Source organism: Canis lupus, chromosome 10 (assembly GCF_048164855.1).
Source record: "Canis lupus baileyi chromosome 10, mCanLup2.hap1, whole genome shotgun sequence".
NCBI classification, from domain to species: Eukaryota; Metazoa; Chordata; class Mammalia; order Carnivora; family Canidae; genus Canis; species Canis lupus.
This window is the reverse complement of record NC_132847.1, coordinates 67,546,679-67,565,593: the sequence shown is the minus strand read 5'-3', so window position 1 is coordinate 67,565,593 and position 18,915 is coordinate 67,546,679. Positions and strand designations below refer to the sequence as shown.

The 18,915-nt window shown below is 38.8% G+C and overlaps 1 protein-coding gene across 4 annotated transcripts in view; it reads left to right on the top strand.

Annotated features, from left to right (window-relative positions):
- The window catches only part of LPAR1 (lysophosphatidic acid receptor 1), a 132,649-nt gene extending 115,440 nt beyond the window's left edge, over positions 1 to 17,209 (top strand). For all 4 annotated transcript variants that reach the window (XM_072842321.1, XM_072842322.1, XM_072842320.1 and 1 more), the window contains exon 4: positions 14,741 to 17,209. In XM_072842321.1, coding sequence (XP_072698422.1) covers positions 14,741 to 15,042 — 302 coding nt within the window. In that variant the 3' untranslated portion in view covers positions 15,043 to 17,209. The remainder of the gene's footprint in view (positions 1 to 14,740) is intronic.
- The last annotated feature ends 1,706 nt before the right edge of the window (positions 17,210 to 18,915 follow it).

Genomic DNA, 18,915 nt, shown 5'->3' with positions numbered 1-18,915 from the left:
AATGGGGAGCCTGCTTCTCCCTTTCCGTCTGCTGCTGCTCTCCCTGCTTGTGTTCTCTCAAGAAATTGTGCTCTTGGGAGAGAGAACACTATTTATTTATTTTATAAATAAATAGAATATTTAAAAAAAATGCTGGTGTGGTGCCTTCAGAAATTTCTCAAACAGGAGGAGGAGGACGGGGGTGACAGTCTTCTGGTCTGGTGGTCATTCTCTGGCTACAGCGAAGACGTAACAGGGGATGCAGCTCCCCACTTTGCTACTTCAGGCCTGGAGAACCAATAATAGTTCACTGCAAATATCTCTATTTCTTGTAGATTTATTTCTTGGGTTTTCCCTACAGGAGGGAGGAAGAGTGGGGAGGCGGGCAGACTCCTTCAGATCTCACAGTTCTCCTGAAAGTAGTTTTCCCCATTTGACACAGAAGGAAATTAAGACTCTGCAAAATTGGAGAAGCTGTCCCAACATCACACCACTAGTCAGGGAAAGAAACCCTGTGCGACCTCAGGCCTATCTCTTTTGTCCACTGAAATATGGACCTGTCTACCCTTCAGGTCCTCCAAGTCACACAGCCTGGGAGGTTGAAAAAAGTTTTATCCCAAAGAAAGTTCAATCTGTGTTCCTGCCCAAGAGCTAACTTCTTGAGTGCCAGGGGAATAAGCCTGAATATTGGCGCCTCTTCCCTTAATTATTAAATATGCAGGATGCGTGCGTGGCTCAGCAGTTGAGTGTCTGCCTTCCGCTCAGGTCATGATCCTGGGGTCTCGGGATCAAGTCCCACGTTGGGCTCCCTGCAGGGAGCCTGCTTCTCCCTCTGTGTCTCTGCCTCTTTCTCTGTGTCTCTCATGAATCAATAAATAAGATCTTTTAAAAAAATTATTAAATATGCTCCTTATAAAAAACCTGAAAATTGCAAAAATATTTCCGTTAAAATTTAAAATCTGTACTACCACCACCCTGAGCCTTCGAGGGAACCGCTGTTAACAATTTGACGTGTGTCTTTCTAGACCTTTTGTAATGTGTGTAGAGTATGAATGCACATAAGTACCCCTTGGAACTTTATGCTAAATGGAACAGAGTGTTCTAGAACTTCATGGGTGTATAGTTGGCCTGTCTTCCTATGTGGATAAATACCTACACGCAGCAATGCCTGTGTGATGGCTGTTTACTACTCCACTTATGTATACTATTGATGGAGGTCGAAATTGCTGGTTTTATACCATCACAAATATTCACAGTTTTATTTGCTGCTTCAAGTATTTCTGGTTGATACAGTTTGGACTTGTTAGAGAGAAGAGGACATTTTAAATTTAGGCATTGCCAAATTGCCCTTCAAAAAGATTGTCAAGTGACTTTCCTGTCAACAGTGCATGGGTGTGCCCATTTATTTATTACTCATCCTGTCTTTAATAGGGTTTTAAATCTTCCCCCAGTCTGCTAGCTACTCTTTTTAAGATAAGAACATCATATTTAACACTGATGTGCTTTCATTCTGAAGTCAGAAGGGCTTGCTAACATTTCATTTCTGGATCAGAAAGCTCACCCACCGAGCCACAGGCAGTGCTGGATCACCAGGGGCCACCCTGGGATGAAGCCTGTGCCACGAAGGTAACTGCATGGTCTTGAGCAGGCCAGACATAGGCTTCCCGCCAGTGGATGGGAAAAAGAAACTAAAGATGGTCAGTACTAGTCTTGGTCAATCTCTTTCTCAATCTCAATCACTTTTCCTCCTCCTTCCCAGCCATTTTTCTACCCTTACTGAAGTCTAATTAGCATATAACAAACTGCACGTATTTAAAGCACATACTCTTTATATATAATTGATAGTAATCAATGCTTGATGTAGCATTCTAAAAATACTCTGTACATATATGAGCTTATATATATGAGTATATATATGTATATGTATGGGTGGGTATGCACATATGTATATACACACACAGTATAGACCCAGTAACTCCATCTTAACCAACATGATAGTTAACAAAAACTTTCTAAAACATATTAATGCCAACAGTCCCTTTTCTCCTATTCACAACAAAACTGTGTAAAAGTATTGTCTAAGCCTGCCATATCCAATTTCTCCTGTTTGCTCTCAAATCTTCTCCAGTCGGTCTTCCATTCTCAAGACCCACTGACCTATTATCAGTGACCTCCTTGGCACTCAGTCCTTTATTTCAGTTGCTTGCAGGCTTCCTGACTCCTCTCTCTCTCTCTCTCTCTCTCTCTCTCTCTCTCCAGCATCCATTCTCTTAGCAACATAGATAAGTGTTACCATCAGCGTACATCCGTGATCACCTTCCCATGTTCAAAGCCATCATTGTCTCTTGTCTAGATTTCTATATGAGCCTCCAGCTGCACTCCTTGCTTCCACACCTGCTCCCCCAGTCTACAAATGCCATCCCCCTCTGTAAGCGATTTTGTGAATTTTGTTGTCTTTCACATCCTTTCTAGAACCTAAGCTCAATGAGAGGAGAGATTTCTTTCTTCCGGATTCACTGTGGCATCCCCAGTACCAAGGATGGTACCTGGCATATAGTACGCACACATATACTTAGATGAATAAAAAAGCCAGTAGACTGTAGCCTCAAAACCAAGTAATTCAGCTCCAATTCATTTTTGCTCCTGATGCTGTTTATGCCAAGTAATTCTAATAATAGTGTAACTAATTAAGTATTACAGTATTGAATAAAAATGAATACAACAAGATGTTTCTGGGAAAACTGAGGTGGATATTTTGTTAATATTTAATGACAGCAAGTTGCAAAAAGAAATTGCTTTAGATTTGCTGATGAGAACAACTCGAAGTTTGGAGAAACCATAAAAAATCTGCAAGATTTTTGTACTCAAACTGCTTTACAAGAATTTTAAAGTTCTGACTCCACTTTGAAGGAGCCAATTTGGAAGTAATGTGTGATGCTTTTATTGGTGTGGCTTTGTGTGGAAGATGTTACAGAGCTCCAATTAGCAGACCCAAATTCACATATAAAGTCTTGGCTCTATATTAAAGGATTGGCAAATGAATACATATTGGTATTTTGAGTTCAAATAAAACATTTAAGCATCATTTTTATAATTTCATGTTCTAAATGCTTTTTAAATTTATTGGTAGCTTTAATTGGGTCTTATTATAGGGTATCTGTGTTTGAGCTTGCACATGCTTTTTTGGTTGCTGTTAAAGCACAATTGATGGCATATTATACGTATTTTTCTTTATCTTTTTTTTTTTTTTACTTGACAACATATCTTGGAGATCATTTGGTATCAGTCAGGATAGAATATCTTAATAACTTTAAAAAGTTGAAAAGGATTCCACTTTATGAATACAATATAATTTACTTTTCTACTTGTGATGACCTAGACTATTTCTTATTTTTAAAAATAAACAACACTGAAAAACAACAAGTGTTGGTGATGATTTGGGGAAAAAGAAACCCCCATGCACTGTTGGTGGGAATGCAAACTGATATGGCCACTGCAGAAAACAGTATGGAGGTTCCTCAAAAAACTAAAAATACCACATAATCCAGTAATTCCACTACTGGGTATTAACCCAAAGAATATGAAAACACTAATTTGAAAAGAGAATGCCCCCTTATGTTTATTGTAACATTATTTACAGTAGCCAAATTTTGGAAGCAGCCCAAATGACCATCGGTTTATTGATGGATGAAGAAGATGTGGTGTGTATATATACAATAGACTATTACTCAGCCATGAAAGAGAATGAAATCTTGCCATTTGTAACAACATGGATGGAGGTGGAGGGTATAATGCTAAGTGAAGTCAGTCAGAGAAAGACAAATACCATATGATTTTATCTGTAGGTGAAATTAAAAAACGAACGAATAAAAAAAAAAAGACAAACCAAGAAATAGTCTTAATTACAGGGAACAAACTGATGATTACCAGAGGGGGTGTAGGGGTGTGGATGGATGAAATAGATGATGGGAATTAAGAGGACACTTACCACGATGAGCACTGGGTCATGTATAGAATTTTTTAATCACTATAATGTACACCTGAAACTAATATAACACTGTATGTTATATTGGAATCAAACTATACTGGAATTAAACTGAAAAATAATGCTCCAAATAATTCCTTGCACATGCGCAATTGTGTGTAAGTCTGTGCGACAAATTCCCAGAAGTGATATTATTGTAGTTTATTTTGAATTTTTTAAATTTTCTTTTTTTTTAAATTTTTATTTATTTATAATAGTCACACACACACACAGAGAGAGAGAGAGAGAGAGAGAGAGAGAGGCAGAGACATAGGCAGAAGGAGAAGCAGGCTCCATGCACCGGGAGCCCGACGTGGGATTCGATCCCGGGTCTCCAGGATCGCGCCCTGGGCCAAAGGCAGGCGCCAAACCGCTGCGCCACCCAGGGATCCCTGTTGTAGTTTATTTTGAATGCTTTAGAACTGATAGACTTTTGTTTGGGATTTATGTCTTAGAATTTGCTTTGTGATATTTAATCTTAGTTTTGTTAGTTTCAAGCAACCAATGTTTTGCTCTGAATTTGTAGTTAAAATAATTGAAATTCATGTAGGAAAATATGCTTATGATTTTAAATCTGGAGCTCTTTAACCTAAATACCCGCTTCCCAATTGAGTGATTGCTTTTACAGCTTGTTTTTCAGACTTAAAAGTTTTTGATAATGAGAGGTATCATAGGCACACAGCTATCATATTCTAGCAGAACAGACTGTGTCTCCCTCCTCTTCTGCCAAGAATCTGTGCTTCGTAAATATCAATCCAGAACATTCAGCCACTGTAGGAGGGCTAGCCAATATTAAAAAGAACAATTATATTTACTGTCTCTGCTGTTCTTCTTTTCATGTTGTTTGACTTTTTTAAAAAAAAAGTATATATACAATATATATTTATACATGTATAATTTTTTTAAAAGATTTTATCTATTTATTCATGAGAGACAGAGAGAGGCAGAGACACAGGCAGAGGGAGAAGCAGGCCCCATACAGGGAGCCTGACGTGGGACTCGATCCTGGGACCCCAGGGTCACGCCCTGGGCCGAAGGTGGTGCTAAACTGCTGAGCCACCCGGGCTGTCCATATATACGTATAACTTTGAAACATTTTGGGTTGCAAGAATATTTCACAAAATTTTCTGAATTTGCTTTTAGGTTAAATATTTTCCCCCATTTTGTTTGTAAGGAAGTGAGTTATAAATGAAATTGTTATCACATTTCTTTGTCCTCAGAGTTTGTCTCTTGAGTAATACATATCTTGCTGGTCCGTGCCAGTAGTTCATGAACTGTAAAGAAATGAAATCCATAGGATACTATCATCAACTACATTCTGTGAATATTTTCAACCAGATTTTAGTACTCATTTTTCAGACTTGCGTCATTTTGGGAGAATCTTAACTCATAGCTAAAAATTAAATACGTTGCAAAACCAATTATAAATCCCTGTTTATGTTGTAAAACCAATTATAAATTCCTTGTTTATGTTGAACTTTTGCTAGGGAAAGATTCTGGGGGGTGGATTTTATTTATCTTTTTAAAGGAATAAATATTATTCAAATTACCTTGGAAACAGCTGGACCACAGTCATGCGATATGTTTAGTATCACTTTCTGAGTTAGTTGATGTTGGTCTGGAGTTGACAACATTGATTTTCAGTGAGATTTAAGATTTATTATTTTTAAAATAAGGGGTGAAGTTTGCTTTTTAAAAAAATTTGCAACCATTAGGTTCAGAAGGCAAAACAGATTTCACTGTTCTGAGAATGGTGAATTATTTTCAATGTAAAGAATATGTTAAGTGGCATCCTTCTTTGTTTGGGTCTCAAGTTTACTGTGTGTAAAAGAAAATAAATCTCTCTTTTTTTAAAGACACTAAAATGCAATGACTGTTCTGGGTGTGGGTATGAATATATATATATATATATATATATATATATATATATATATACACACACACACACACACACACACGTATATACACACATGTGTTATGTATGCATTCATAGTATACATGTGTGCATATTTATAAATTATATTTGTATAAGCTTAAAATCTGTCATTTGAGAATAGTAAGCACTCACAAGAAAATGCTTTGGTAGGCGTTTGGAGGAGCACTGTTTATGGTAATGCTCTGGTGAGCCAGTCTTATCCTCGGCTTGTTCACTCCAGAAAAGAGCTGGGTAGAAATCAGAAAACATGTTTAGGGAGGAAAGGGAGAGATGGTGATCCATTTTAACATAGTTTAATATGTATTGGTTTTATTAAAAGTAAATTTAACCATTTCCTGTTTTGTGTGCTGATGGGTCGTATACTACTCTCAGAGAGTATTAGCTATAGCTGGAAGTGGGGTATGGCTATGGCTATGGCCTTGGATGTGTAAGGACATATAACTCAGTGCATTTTTAGTTTGCTAGCTGTCTCTTGATTTCTTTGAATTTGGAGCTAACGAGATGGCCATGCTATTTCTGTTTTATTTAAACATTATTGCAACCTCGTATTCACTGTTCATAGATAAGAACATTCAGAGAAGCACGCTTCTCCCCATGTGATTGTTTAACACGTATTTAGCCTACCCATTAGATGGCATCACTGGGTATTTTAGGGTTAGGACAAAGCTGGCTTTGATGGCAGTTTACTTCCCAAGGGAGTCCCCTATTCAGGAAAGTCTTCTGCATCATAAATACACATTCCCTGAAGTGTGGTGTCCCTGCAGTGGATTTTGCATTTATTGCAGTATCTTACACTGAAACAGATGTATTCCAGGAAACAAAAAGCAGCTTCAAATAAATTATAGTTAATGTTCTCACAGATTCAAGAGGACATTGTATTGACCAAATTAGGGCACATCCCTATATATAAACACCAATCAGATAACAAAATAATGTTCCTAAAGATAAAAGATCTAATTCGCTTCCCCATCACTAATAAACAGTCATTCCATGTTAATTTCCTATGCAATCAGAAAAGAAGGCACACATTTAGAATTTAAAAGAAGCAACACTTTAATAAAAGTACAAGATCACATACTAAAGTATCTCTAGACTGCAGGACTCCTAAGTAATTTTTAAAATTTCCTATTTATATTTTTCTACATTTTTTCAAACTTTCCATAAAGGGAAAAAAAGATGTAATAATTCAAGGACTTAGCTTCAGACCATTCTTTAGACATCAATCGCTGAAAGGAAAGCAGCTGATATACTACGCTGGGAAGAAAAATTAGGTTAATGAGAATTATCCTTATCCTCTCATAAATTATGGATCTTCTTTGAGGTAAGCAGCCTGTTATAAATTATCAGGACACAAACATATGAAAACAACACACCAATACAGGTATGACACTTGGAAAAGTGTTGTGAATATTCACATTGAGTATTATGCATGAATGCTGATTATGATGATAAGTGATTAGAAGTATAAGAAGGATAGTAAGAAATTATATGCCAAGGGATAGAATATATTCTCTCTCCCTATTCCCTGATAGCTAGGGTGTGGGTATGAGACTTAATCATGGCCTCTCTTATGCCCCTACATGGAACTTTGAATCCTGAGGGATTAACACAAAGCTGGGCCAGGTTGATTAGTGATTTTTTCTAGGTAGCTCCTGCAGGATCCAGGGCAGCAACATGGGTATTGCATTAACCCAATGCATAAACCCAACATGTTTCTCCAGAACTCAGAAGATTCCATAGATAATCTGGTATCCATCAGGATTGTTAGCAGTAGACTAGTTTTATGCTACAGTAACAAATGCATATGTGGTAAGACTTTTGCCTCCAGGGTCCACCTCATTCCCTCTTGAATGCACTGTAGAACCCAATCAGAGAAAGACCTTGCATCCTGTTGGCATCAGTGTTTATTTTCCAAACCTTACTCAGTGACCTTATTGCTAATTAATTTTCCTTGTTTTGGATAGGTATATTGGGCAGTTACATGTGACTTTTGTGTGACAGACACATTGATTGTCCACCGTAGGCAGCTACTGTTCTAGGTGCAAGAGATCCAGACGTGACGGAGACGACATTTACTTCCTTTACAAGGCTGACATTCTCATTGAAGGAAGATAGAAAATAAACATGTTAAATCAATAAGAGATTTTTGGGTCTATAGATAAGCAGTACAGAGATGACAAGATAGGAAAAAGTGTAGTGGGGAAGGTGTGCAGCATTAGAATAACCAGGGGTAGCTTTTGAGGAAGCAATATTTAATAGTAAGTAAGTAGACGTGAGGATCTACAGAAGGAGTGTTCCTAGGTAAAGAAGGCGTCAACGCAGAGGCCCTGAGACCAGAATGAGCTTGGCATGTGTGATTAGAATCTAGGCAATGAGGGATGAGCGGCCAGTCCTATGGGGCATTACGGATCACGGTAAGGGGTTCAAGAAGAAAGCTTTCGTAGGATTTTAAGCAGGAAAGTGATGTAATATGAATTGACTTACACTTATGAAAGATCATTTTGGCTCTTCTGTGCAAGCTTTAGGGAAGAGGCATGGAGGAAGAGGAATTGGTTAGGAGCCTGTTGCAATAGGCAGATGAAAGGTATTGCTTACTTGGCTAGGGTTGTAGCCGTGGAGAAGTGGTTTCTACTCACTGTTGTCAAGCACAGATGTTCTTCTGTAAGAGGTGACACTGGCATGCAAGCTGCTGCAGCATATGCTTTCCCATGTCCAGTTGCAGGATGAGATTGACAGTCTGTTGTAGGATGGGGGGGCGTAGGTATGTGTATGTACTCAGTAGTTTAGCGTGAAGAAGAGTGTAAAATACTCCAAGCGAAGCAGTGTTGGCATTCTCTGTGTGTGGGAGAGCCAGTTGTTGTGTTGCTAAAGACAGTTTAGCTAAAACTTTTATTCAAAAGAAAACGTAATGAATAATACATTCTGCTCTGAGGTCTATATGTTGCTGTTGTTATTTTTAAGATTTTATTTTTGTGTAACCTCTACACCCAGAGTGGGGCTCGAACTCATAACCCAGAGATCAAGAGTTGCAAGCTCCACGCACTGAGCCAGCCAGGCACCCCAAGATCTGTATATTGCTCATATCCTTCCTTAAAGGATAAATGTTGCTCTCGGGAGTGAAGGAAACATTGGAGTACCTCACACGATGAATGAAATCATGCAACTTTCAATGTATGAAGCATTTGCTTTGACCATGAAGAAGCAGAAGTGTATTAATTTTATCTTCTCGGTGTTCTAGGAAATGGATTTTATAAAGGGTCGAGTTTATTCTTTCAGAAAAAAACTTTAATTTCACAAAGTCGTTTACATCTCAATTGCAGTGACCCCTCGACTGCTAGACCTAAGAAAAAGCTTTTTTATCTGTGGTCTGTTATCTAACAGCCTCTTTTAAGATGATACATAGTTTAGAAGGATTTCTTAGCCATATTGTTTATGTGTTCCTTAATAGCAGAAATCATAATATAACTACAGAAATTGGACGGAATTTGGGGATCCCAAGATACCCATGCACAATTTAGTGGCAATGGAAGGAGTGCATGTATTTGAACATTTATTTTCCCCTTCAGCCTCTACCACAAGCCTCTGAGATTAGACTGTTTCTTAGATCCTTGGAGAAACAAGAAGAGAGAGGCCGACGAAGAGGTTGACTTGAACACAACCCTGGTATGGAACTGGGTTAACCTTGACTTGTTTTAGATCTGTGGGCTGTCTGGTTTTGGGGTAAAAACACAAAATTTGCCAGCCAGACTGGAAATGTTTTCTGGTTTTCCTTTGTCAAAAACTTGGGCTCTTTCCCTAGCCGCCTTCTCTGTCAAAGGTTTTCTCTCTTTTACGTTGATTCTTATGTTCCATATGTAAGCAAAGTTCAGCTCGTTAGGGAAAAGTCACTCTAGGAAAAAAAGACTCTAATTGTGGGACCAGATGGTAAGCATTATTCAGCCGGTGAGGTTGTGTAGATTTGAGGGAAGGTGTGGTAATGTGATCTGGTTCTGCAGCTGTGACCTGTTGTTCCAAAACAGCCTCCTTCCCCCCTGACTTTCACGTCTACATTCCAGCACCTCTTCTTCCATCTTTGTGGGCATCGGAGCCCTCACAGATTGATTTGACAGATGCGTAAGAAAGGAATGAAGCTTGTTCTAAGAGGAGAGTAACTTCAGCTATTTTATTCTAACCCAGGGATATTTTTTCAGTATCCAGCTACCTGAGTTACTTGTAACATGGACAAATAGTGCAGAAGGTAACCACTCTTGTTCAGCATTCTGGGAGACAGTTTTCCAGGACTCTACTTGCCATGAGCCTACCATGCCCTTAAGACATCTGCATCTGAAGTCTGGCAGGTGCCTCAAGACCACAGATGGGGAAACTCGCACTCATCATCCCTAGTCTCCTCATCTTCCCCCAGAAACCCCGATCAGCCCTTTTTCCTGTGGTTCCTCCTTCAGTGAAAGATAGCATTGTTTTTCCTTCACCCCCCTGGAAATTGGGACTCTTTGTACCTTACCCATTTCATGCACTCCATCTCCTAAATACTCTACTGATCCTTTCCTATTCATCCACGTTGCCATTGCCATGATTCAGACTTTCATCATTTCCCTTCTCGAATTTGGAAACATCCAGTGTTTCTGTCTTGATTCTAATCCAGTTTATTTTCTTCTTCCATTCTATTATTGTGTTCTGCAGTGAGGCCAATGACATTAAAATCTTATGGGGGAAGTAGGTGAGATGGTTCTTATAATCTCCCATGGGTTGTTGCAAAATGTGGCCGGGCCTGAGAACTAGTGTGCCACCCTGGAGAAATTTCAAATGTCTTAGCCAGATACACAGGCCTTCATGACAGATGTTACAATAACTATAAACTACTTATACTTCCTCTTACTTTCCTACTGTTGCATATGATACCTTGGTTTTAGGCCTTGGTCTATGGGACTATGTCCATCAGAAATGTTCTGGAAAGCAGTGTCCCCACTGAGCATCACATCATTTCATTTGCCATCTTGGTATAGGCATTGAGTTGACACATGAGAACCTCCAAGGTGATTTAGGGCTCCCATGCTTCTCTGCATTCCCTCTCTTTTTCTTCTTCTTATCCTCCTTATACTCAACAGCAAGTCCTTGGAATCTCTTAGAGTCGAGGTGGTGTCATTAGAACTTTTTGAAATGCCAGGTTTTCTACAGTCCAAAATGTGTTTCCACATTCTGCCCTTAGAGGAAATCTGCTCTGGTAGTGTGCTCTCCATCAGCCTTCTCTCGTGCTACCCACAATGGCTATAGGTAGTAGAGTCAAGTAGATGCACAGTGTATAGAGAGCTTTTACATGTCTTGCCTTAATGTGATTCTCACCACACCCTGTGGAGTAGACAGGGTGCTGTCACTTTTCTACTTTACTGACAGGGAGATGGAAATCCTTTTTACTCTTACTAACCTGCTACAGGTATGCACTTGAGTCTCTACAGATTAAGTTGATAGGGTCCATAATCCATGTCTCAAGTCCTATCACCCAATTGAATTATGGTTGGCTACTTATTACTTATAGGGGCCTGGGTTTATGTAGTTTTTGGTTTTAGAAGCCTGGGGGTAAACCCATACTTTGAGCAAACTTGATTTCGTAACATTCACACTCACTGTCTATTTTTTTAAAAGATTTTATTTTTAAATAATCTCTGCATCCAACGTGGGGCCCAAATTTACAATCCCAAGATCAAGAGTTGCACGCTCTACTGACCGAGCCAGCTAGGCACCCCCACTCACTGTTGTTTAGAAGCCTCAGCACCTTTGTTCCATATCCGTAGTCCATCTTCATTTTTGGTCAGTTTGGTCGTTGGCACCTCCGTGAAAGAGAAGGGAAGAGAAAATACTGGAAAACTGTGTGATTGGTTTTAGATGTTGATTTTTGAGGCCTGTACTGTGAGTAGCCTCAAATGACTCAATCGAGTCTTGAAGAACCAGAGTATTGGGACTGTGGGTTGGGCTTGATCACAGTACTAAAAACAGTTGCTTTCAGTGAAGAAGGGAGATGATTCCAAGTTCCTCAATGAAGTGTCCGCATGTATTAGCTCCTGTATCAGCCTGGTGTTTCCCACTTCCTGTCTCTGATCAAACAAATCTTCTTGCCTCCTTTTTTTTTTTTGGTCTAAAAGTAAGACCCAAGGGTTAGTTTCTGAGACTCTGGCTTTTATTGAAAAGATCTTGCTCTTTTTTAATTTAAAAAATGGAAGAAATTCTTAAACAACAAATGACCCATAGCTGAATGCAGTCACTTAAAGTCTATGAGAATAAGGATGTTCCCTTCTGCTGCCCGGGAGGAGAAAAAGATCATTTTATTTAAAATAAATCTGTTGAGATGCATGTTGCTGGTATCTAATCAAGCTCTGATTTTGAGTTCAATTAGAGCTTTGATAAAAGAAAGGGAAAGGAAACTTGCAAGAATGCTCTCCCATTCATGAAGGGCCTGCGTGTTTTTAGTTTCCAAGTAAATGGAATAATGGGACCATGCATTTTCCATCCAAGCATTTTCCACCCTGAGAATCATTCCCTTCCTGGCTTCTCAATGAATAATGCATTATTTCTGAAACCCAAGAGGCATTCCTTTGACTTCCCTTTATGTTTAGCTTTCTGAGTGATTTTCAAGCAAGGAAATTCAAGGACTTGGAATGAATGCTTTATTAACATTTTTACTTGAAGTTCAAATAGGTCCTTGGCTATTATCTCCTGATATTTGAAATATTTTTTTCTTTCTATCTAAGGCAAGTCTAAGGTATTGTATTTAATAGAAAATGAAGTACCTTGGACAGTCTTCAAAGTGAACAGCAGTTGAAAACCAATACACATTTGTGTTTTCGAACAAAGAGCTTGAGGAGGGTACTTTCCTCCTTTATTTTCATTTCCCTGCAGAATAGGTTCAAGGAAGAAAGCTCGCATTTAAAACGGGGCTGTTTTTGGAGACTAAATCTCATGTGTTTACATTTTACAAAACTCACTCCTTGAGGCTAGTCCAAATCCACGACCCCAGTCCAAGCCTGAATCTACTGAGGCCAATGCCATTGCAGTCTGAAGATGCAGTTGCACTTCAGTGGTCATCCGTGTTCACCGTGTGTTTCCCGTGGAGCCTGGTTATATATATGGGGTGAAGCTGTAAGGGGAGGTGATGGTGCCCACCGGTTCTGCTGACCCGTGTCCTCTTGGCCGACAGCAGATCCTGGAATAACAAGGTAGATTTTAGTGCTGTTTCACAATTTCCATTTTCCCTGGGAGCCAAATGAGTGATTTTAGGAACAAAGTCAACTGAAATTAAGAATATAGTCTGTATTTCCATGCTTTTGGACAGTTCTAGTAAGATCTTAATAATTCAGTATGGTTCGGAGGAAAGGAAAAGTTGATCTAAAGTAATGAAACAGCTAAAGCATAAAATTTGGTTTAAATTATTTAGGTTTGAAATGAGTCAATCGGAGAAGGACAAACATTATATGTTCTCATTCATTTGGGGAATATAAATAATAGTGAAAAGGAATAGAAGGGAAGGGAGAAGAAATTGGTAGGAAATATCAGAAAGGGAGACAGAACATAAAGACTCCTAACTCTGGGAAAGGAACTAGGGGTGGTGGAAGGGGAGGAGGGTGGGGGGTGGGGGTCAATGGGTGACGGGCACTGAGGGGGGCACTTGATGGGATGAGCACTGGGTCTTATTCTGTATGTTGGCAAATTGAACACCAATAAAAAATAAATTTATTATTAAAAATAAATAAATAAATAAATAAGGTTTTATGAAGTCCAGGGAGCAGAAATACAACATAGTGTTTTCTCAGTCCCTTCATTTGAAGGGATAATGGTTTCTCTCTCATATGGTGTTGTGCAGATTCAGTGAGTTAGTATTTTTTAAAGCATACAGAACAGCATCTTTTCAGGGATGGTTGAATAAAAAGTAAACATCCGTCATATCGCTGGAAATATGATGCTGAGCAGATAAAAACAGTATTATTGTTGTCATTGCTAAAATACATACTTAACAATTATTTTCTTAGCACTCATTTACTCCTTACACCAAACCTGATGAGCTAAATATAAGTTCTCTTTTTCCACGTCAGAAAACGGAAGAAAATAATTGCCTAAATTCACCCAGTTATTTTTTTATTTTTATTTTTATTTTTTTTTAAAGATTTTATTTATTCATGAGAGACATAGAGAGGCAGAGACATAGGCAGAGGGAGAAGCAGGCTCCCTCTAGGGAGCCTAATGCGGGACTGGATCCCAGGACCCAGGATCATGACCTGAGCCAAAGGCAGACGCTCAACCACTGAGCCACCCAGGTGCCCCATCACCCAGTTTTTTAAATAACAAAGCAAGGATTTGGGTCCATTCAACCTGAATTCAGAAAATATTCCTTAATTAAACATTAAGGGGCATTTGTCACAGACTTACTTTTTGCCCTAAAACAACATTATACTGCTGAAACCCCCCCCCCCCTTGTAGGTGTTGAGGTGTGTATACCCAATGCAGTCATTCATATCTCAGTTGCTAAGCTTTGCTCAAAGTAATGATCATCATTGTCTTGTAAATACTCAAATTTTAGTAGGGTCTGAATCAGTGAGATTCTATAAATTATTTTAACATTAAAACTTTCTTCTGTTCTTCCCCCCCCCCACTCCGAAAATTAGCATTTCATTTCAGATGATGATCCGGTGGCTTTGAATCTCAGCATTTTTACATTGAACTGAAGTCATTTCACATTACGGTTGCTTGCTTCATAATTATGTATTTTTTTCTGTTCTTCTTTTTGAAAATCTTCTTGATCCCTGTCTTTGTAGGTGCCTTTATCATCTGCTGGACTCCTGGGTTGGTCCTGTTACTTCTCGATGTGTGCTGTCCTCAGTGTGATGTCCTGGCCTACGAGAAGTTTTTCCTTCTGCTCGCTGAGTTCAACTCTGCCATGAACCCCATCATCTACTCCTACCGCGACAAGGAGATGAGCGCCACCTTCAGACAGATCCTCTGCTGCCAGCGCAGTGACAGCACCAGCGGCCCCACGGAAGGCTCTGACCGCTCAGCTTCCTCCCTCAACCACACCATCTTGGCCGGAGTTCACAGCAATGACCACTCTGTGGTTTAGAAAGGCAACTAAGATGAGAAGCCAGCCATCCTTGATTGAGGGATGAACAGCCTCCCCCTACCCAGATGCCAGGGCAAGGTGTGGGGTGTGAGAGAGAGAGGAAAAATAAACTCGTGTACTTAAACACTAACCAATGGCAGTATTTGTTCCTAGACCCAACAAGACTTGAGAGATGTTGCAAATTAGCTTATGTGACCACCCTCATCCTGATCCCCCTTCCTTTTGAAAGTAGAAAGTGAAGATCTTGCAATGGAATTCATAAACAGACTCTGGAGTGTCCATTTAGACTACACTAACTAGACTTCAAAAGATTTTGTGTGGTTTGGTGCAAGTCAGAATAAATTCTGACTAATTGAATCCACAACTTCTTCTACATACAGGCTTCCCTTTTTTTTTTATTTCTAAACGATACATTTCATTTAATAAACATGTTTATGCCTGTCAGCATGCTTGTGATGGATAAGACTATAGGCTGTTTTTAAACTATCATTAACTCCATTTTTTTTCCTTATGTAGGGAAACTGTAAATTAGAATTATTTTTTAGAAAGCATGCATGTAATGTATGTATGCAGTATGCCTTACTTAAAAAGATAAAAAGGGTATTAAAAATTTTAAATCTTCTAGGACATAGAAGAACCTAGATGTCAAAGCCAGTATTTGTTTAGGCTATGAAACAGTGCTCTAATATTACCTTTTTATCAAAGTGTTATAACACATCTAAAACCGGGAATGTAAATTTATTACCAAAAGAATATGTACTCTAAAAAAAAGTTACTGGAGATGAAATGCAGTACTATTGTTCCCACATATTTATAATCTCCAAGTGCATTCTAATTATCAGTACATCAGAGGAATGTTTTAATAGCCTGTGTTTTTCTGTATTATAAAATAATACATAGTCATTGTAGAAAACTTGAAAAATACAGAAATGTATAAAAGAGAAAAAAATAATTACTGGTAATATCACAACCCAGAAGTAACCACCGTTAACAGCTTTTCCCCTTGTGTATGCCTCTATGTATATTATATACCTTTTTATGTAATTGGCATCATACGTAAACAATTTTATAACCAGTGTTTTTCTTCCACTGCAGAGTTGTCACAATTTCCTATGGCATTAAAAATTTTATAAAAACATAATTTTAATGGCTATACAATATTCCACTTAATGGATGCAACTCCGTTTATTTAACCGTTCCCACATTGTTGGCTACTTAGGTCATTTCTAATTTTCGCTGTTATAAATAACGTTGCAGAAATTCTGTGTACATAAAACTTTGTCCATGTAATTGATTATTTACTTAGGACATATTCCCATGAAGGATTTTCTTTTTTAAATGTGAAATGTCTTTTTATGCTCTTACCTTTTCTAAAAAGGGATTTCCTGCTTTGCACCACACGAGTGGCAGTTGAGAGGAAAGCTACTTAAGTTGCCGTTTTACATAGGAAATGCAGTGGTCACTTGAGTTGAGAGTGACTTCTTTTTATATCACAGATGGACTGGAAACAGTTGTCACAAATAACCAGGACGCCCTAATTAATATGTCTAGCAATCCCAAATTTCGTCCAAGGAGCCAATTTCCAGCTCTTGGTAGCCACAACTGTAATGTAGAGGTGAAGACAATGCAAAGAAATGAAACATACCAAGTGAATAAAGGATCTTCATTTAAATGGCTCAAGACCCTCCTGTAGCAAATGGGTTGAGTGTGTTGGTATGTGACTGGATACTGTGTATTCCTTCGGAATCACCTCCAATAGACTGCCACCATCGTAGGTGATATCTGTTCAATGGATTGTCCAGATGAACTAGTTATTGCACCAATTTGTTATAATAAGTAACCAGTAAAGTCCCAGTCATGAAGCAGGTATGGGAACGTTGGGAGTATGTTTAAGAGAAAGATGTCCAGTAGAATTGTTTTGTCTAGGAAGGAAGAAGTGCGTTCAGTCAGCATTTGAGCAGAGGGCAGACTTGTAAGGTGCCCACAGTGAAAAGAACATGGGGAGCCAGTTAGAAAGGTGTTTGCACATTCTTTTTACAAAATACAAAGCATTTTATGTGGGAAGTGAATGAAGTGAACTTGGACTTTCATGTGAGTATATTCTGGACTTTTTGAAATTAAAAACTTACTAATTGGACCTTAATAAATTCATTTTCAGAGTTTGGCAGTGCGTGGTTGTGGTCAGTGGTGTTTCTCTTGCTCAAAAAGTCTTCCAGTTTGTGTTGCATGGTGCCTTTCTTCTGTGAACGACTTTATTTCCCTGCCACCAGGGCTTCTGAACTCTTGAGGGGAAGCCACCATGTCCTTCCCCACCTCAGAACTGCTGCTTTCCAATGTCAGTAATAAGTCTCATTCTTTGTGTGAGTTTCTTTTGGAAAAAGTGATTTTTATGAAAACCTTATGGTGACTTCATGAAAAACGCTCACTAGGAGTTTATAAAGTCACAGTGATCTTCATGCTTATTGATTTTTTCTTTTTTTTTTTTAAGATGTATTTATTTATTTTAGAGAGGTGGGGAGGGGCAGAAGGGAGACAATCTCAAGCAGACTCCTGGCTGAGTGGAGAGTCCCATGCGGGGCATGACCTCACGACCCATGAGATCATGACCTGAGCCGAAACCAAGAGTCGGACACTTAACTGACTGAGCCACCCAGGCACCCCTTCATGCTTGTTGATTTTAATTACTAACAAAAGTCATAGGTATTTTCCAATTATATGCCAATTATATTCTTTGAAATATATTGCTAAGATGTTGGAGAAGATAAAACATTTATTCAAATGTCCCAATGAGTATTTGGAAGAGTTCTGAATCTTTAAATTTAGGTGGTTTTAAGATTGTTAGAAATCAGGTATCTTAGAACTCTTCTTCACGAATTAACCACCCCTCACATATTGCCTTTTTTAAATTAGCAAAGCCATCATTTTCTAGACTCAGAACCTCAGCTGATATATAATTAATGAGTCTTACTTGTTTTTTCATTTTCTTTTCCAATTAACTATTAGGTTCCACTCTGTCTTCCTCCTAATTTATTCTACTAGTCCCTAAACTTTTGAAATGTAATATTGTGATATTGTTTCTAGCCCTTTTTCTTTTAAAGATTTTATTTATTTGAGATAGAGCATGAGCCAGGAGTAGAGGGAGAGAGAGAAGCAGACGCCCTGCTGAGCAGAGAGCCTGATGCAGAACTTGATTCCAGGACCCCGAGACCATGATCTGAACCAAAAGGACATGCTTAACTAACTGAGCTCCTCTAGCCCTCTTTTAAAAACCCAACTGGTGATTCTTGCTAGATTAAAACTGTAGAAGCACATCTGTATCAGGTTCCTCCATTACACCAAGGTAAGAACATTTTTATGGCAAGACTTTTGAAACAAATTACTTACTTTTAACATCAAGTGAGCTTCACCTGACCCCAAACCCTCCAAAGGATGGGGGTTTGTATGTGTGTTGGGGCGGGCTTGGATGTAGGCATCACCTGAGAGAAGAAATGTGTATAACTAAGAGCCAAAATGGGTCAGCGATCTTCCAACATGGTGTGTTCATTCTGTAACATTCATTCACCTGTACCTTGATAGTCTCCCCCATAAAATTCTCTAGTTCTTCTTGTAAATACTTACAGACTATTTACGAATCTGTTTAATGGTGTGACATCTAAAGGCCATCTTAAAATCTAAAGCAGAGATTGGCAAACTAAGACCCATTGACCAGACTACCAGTTTTTGTATGAACTAAGGATGAGCTTTACATTCTTAAATGATTGGGGAACAGGGGAGGACTATCTTGTAACACATGGAGATTATGTGAAATTCAAACTTCAGTGTCAAATAGTTATATTGGAATACAGCCACCCTCGTCAGTATATCGTTTCTGGC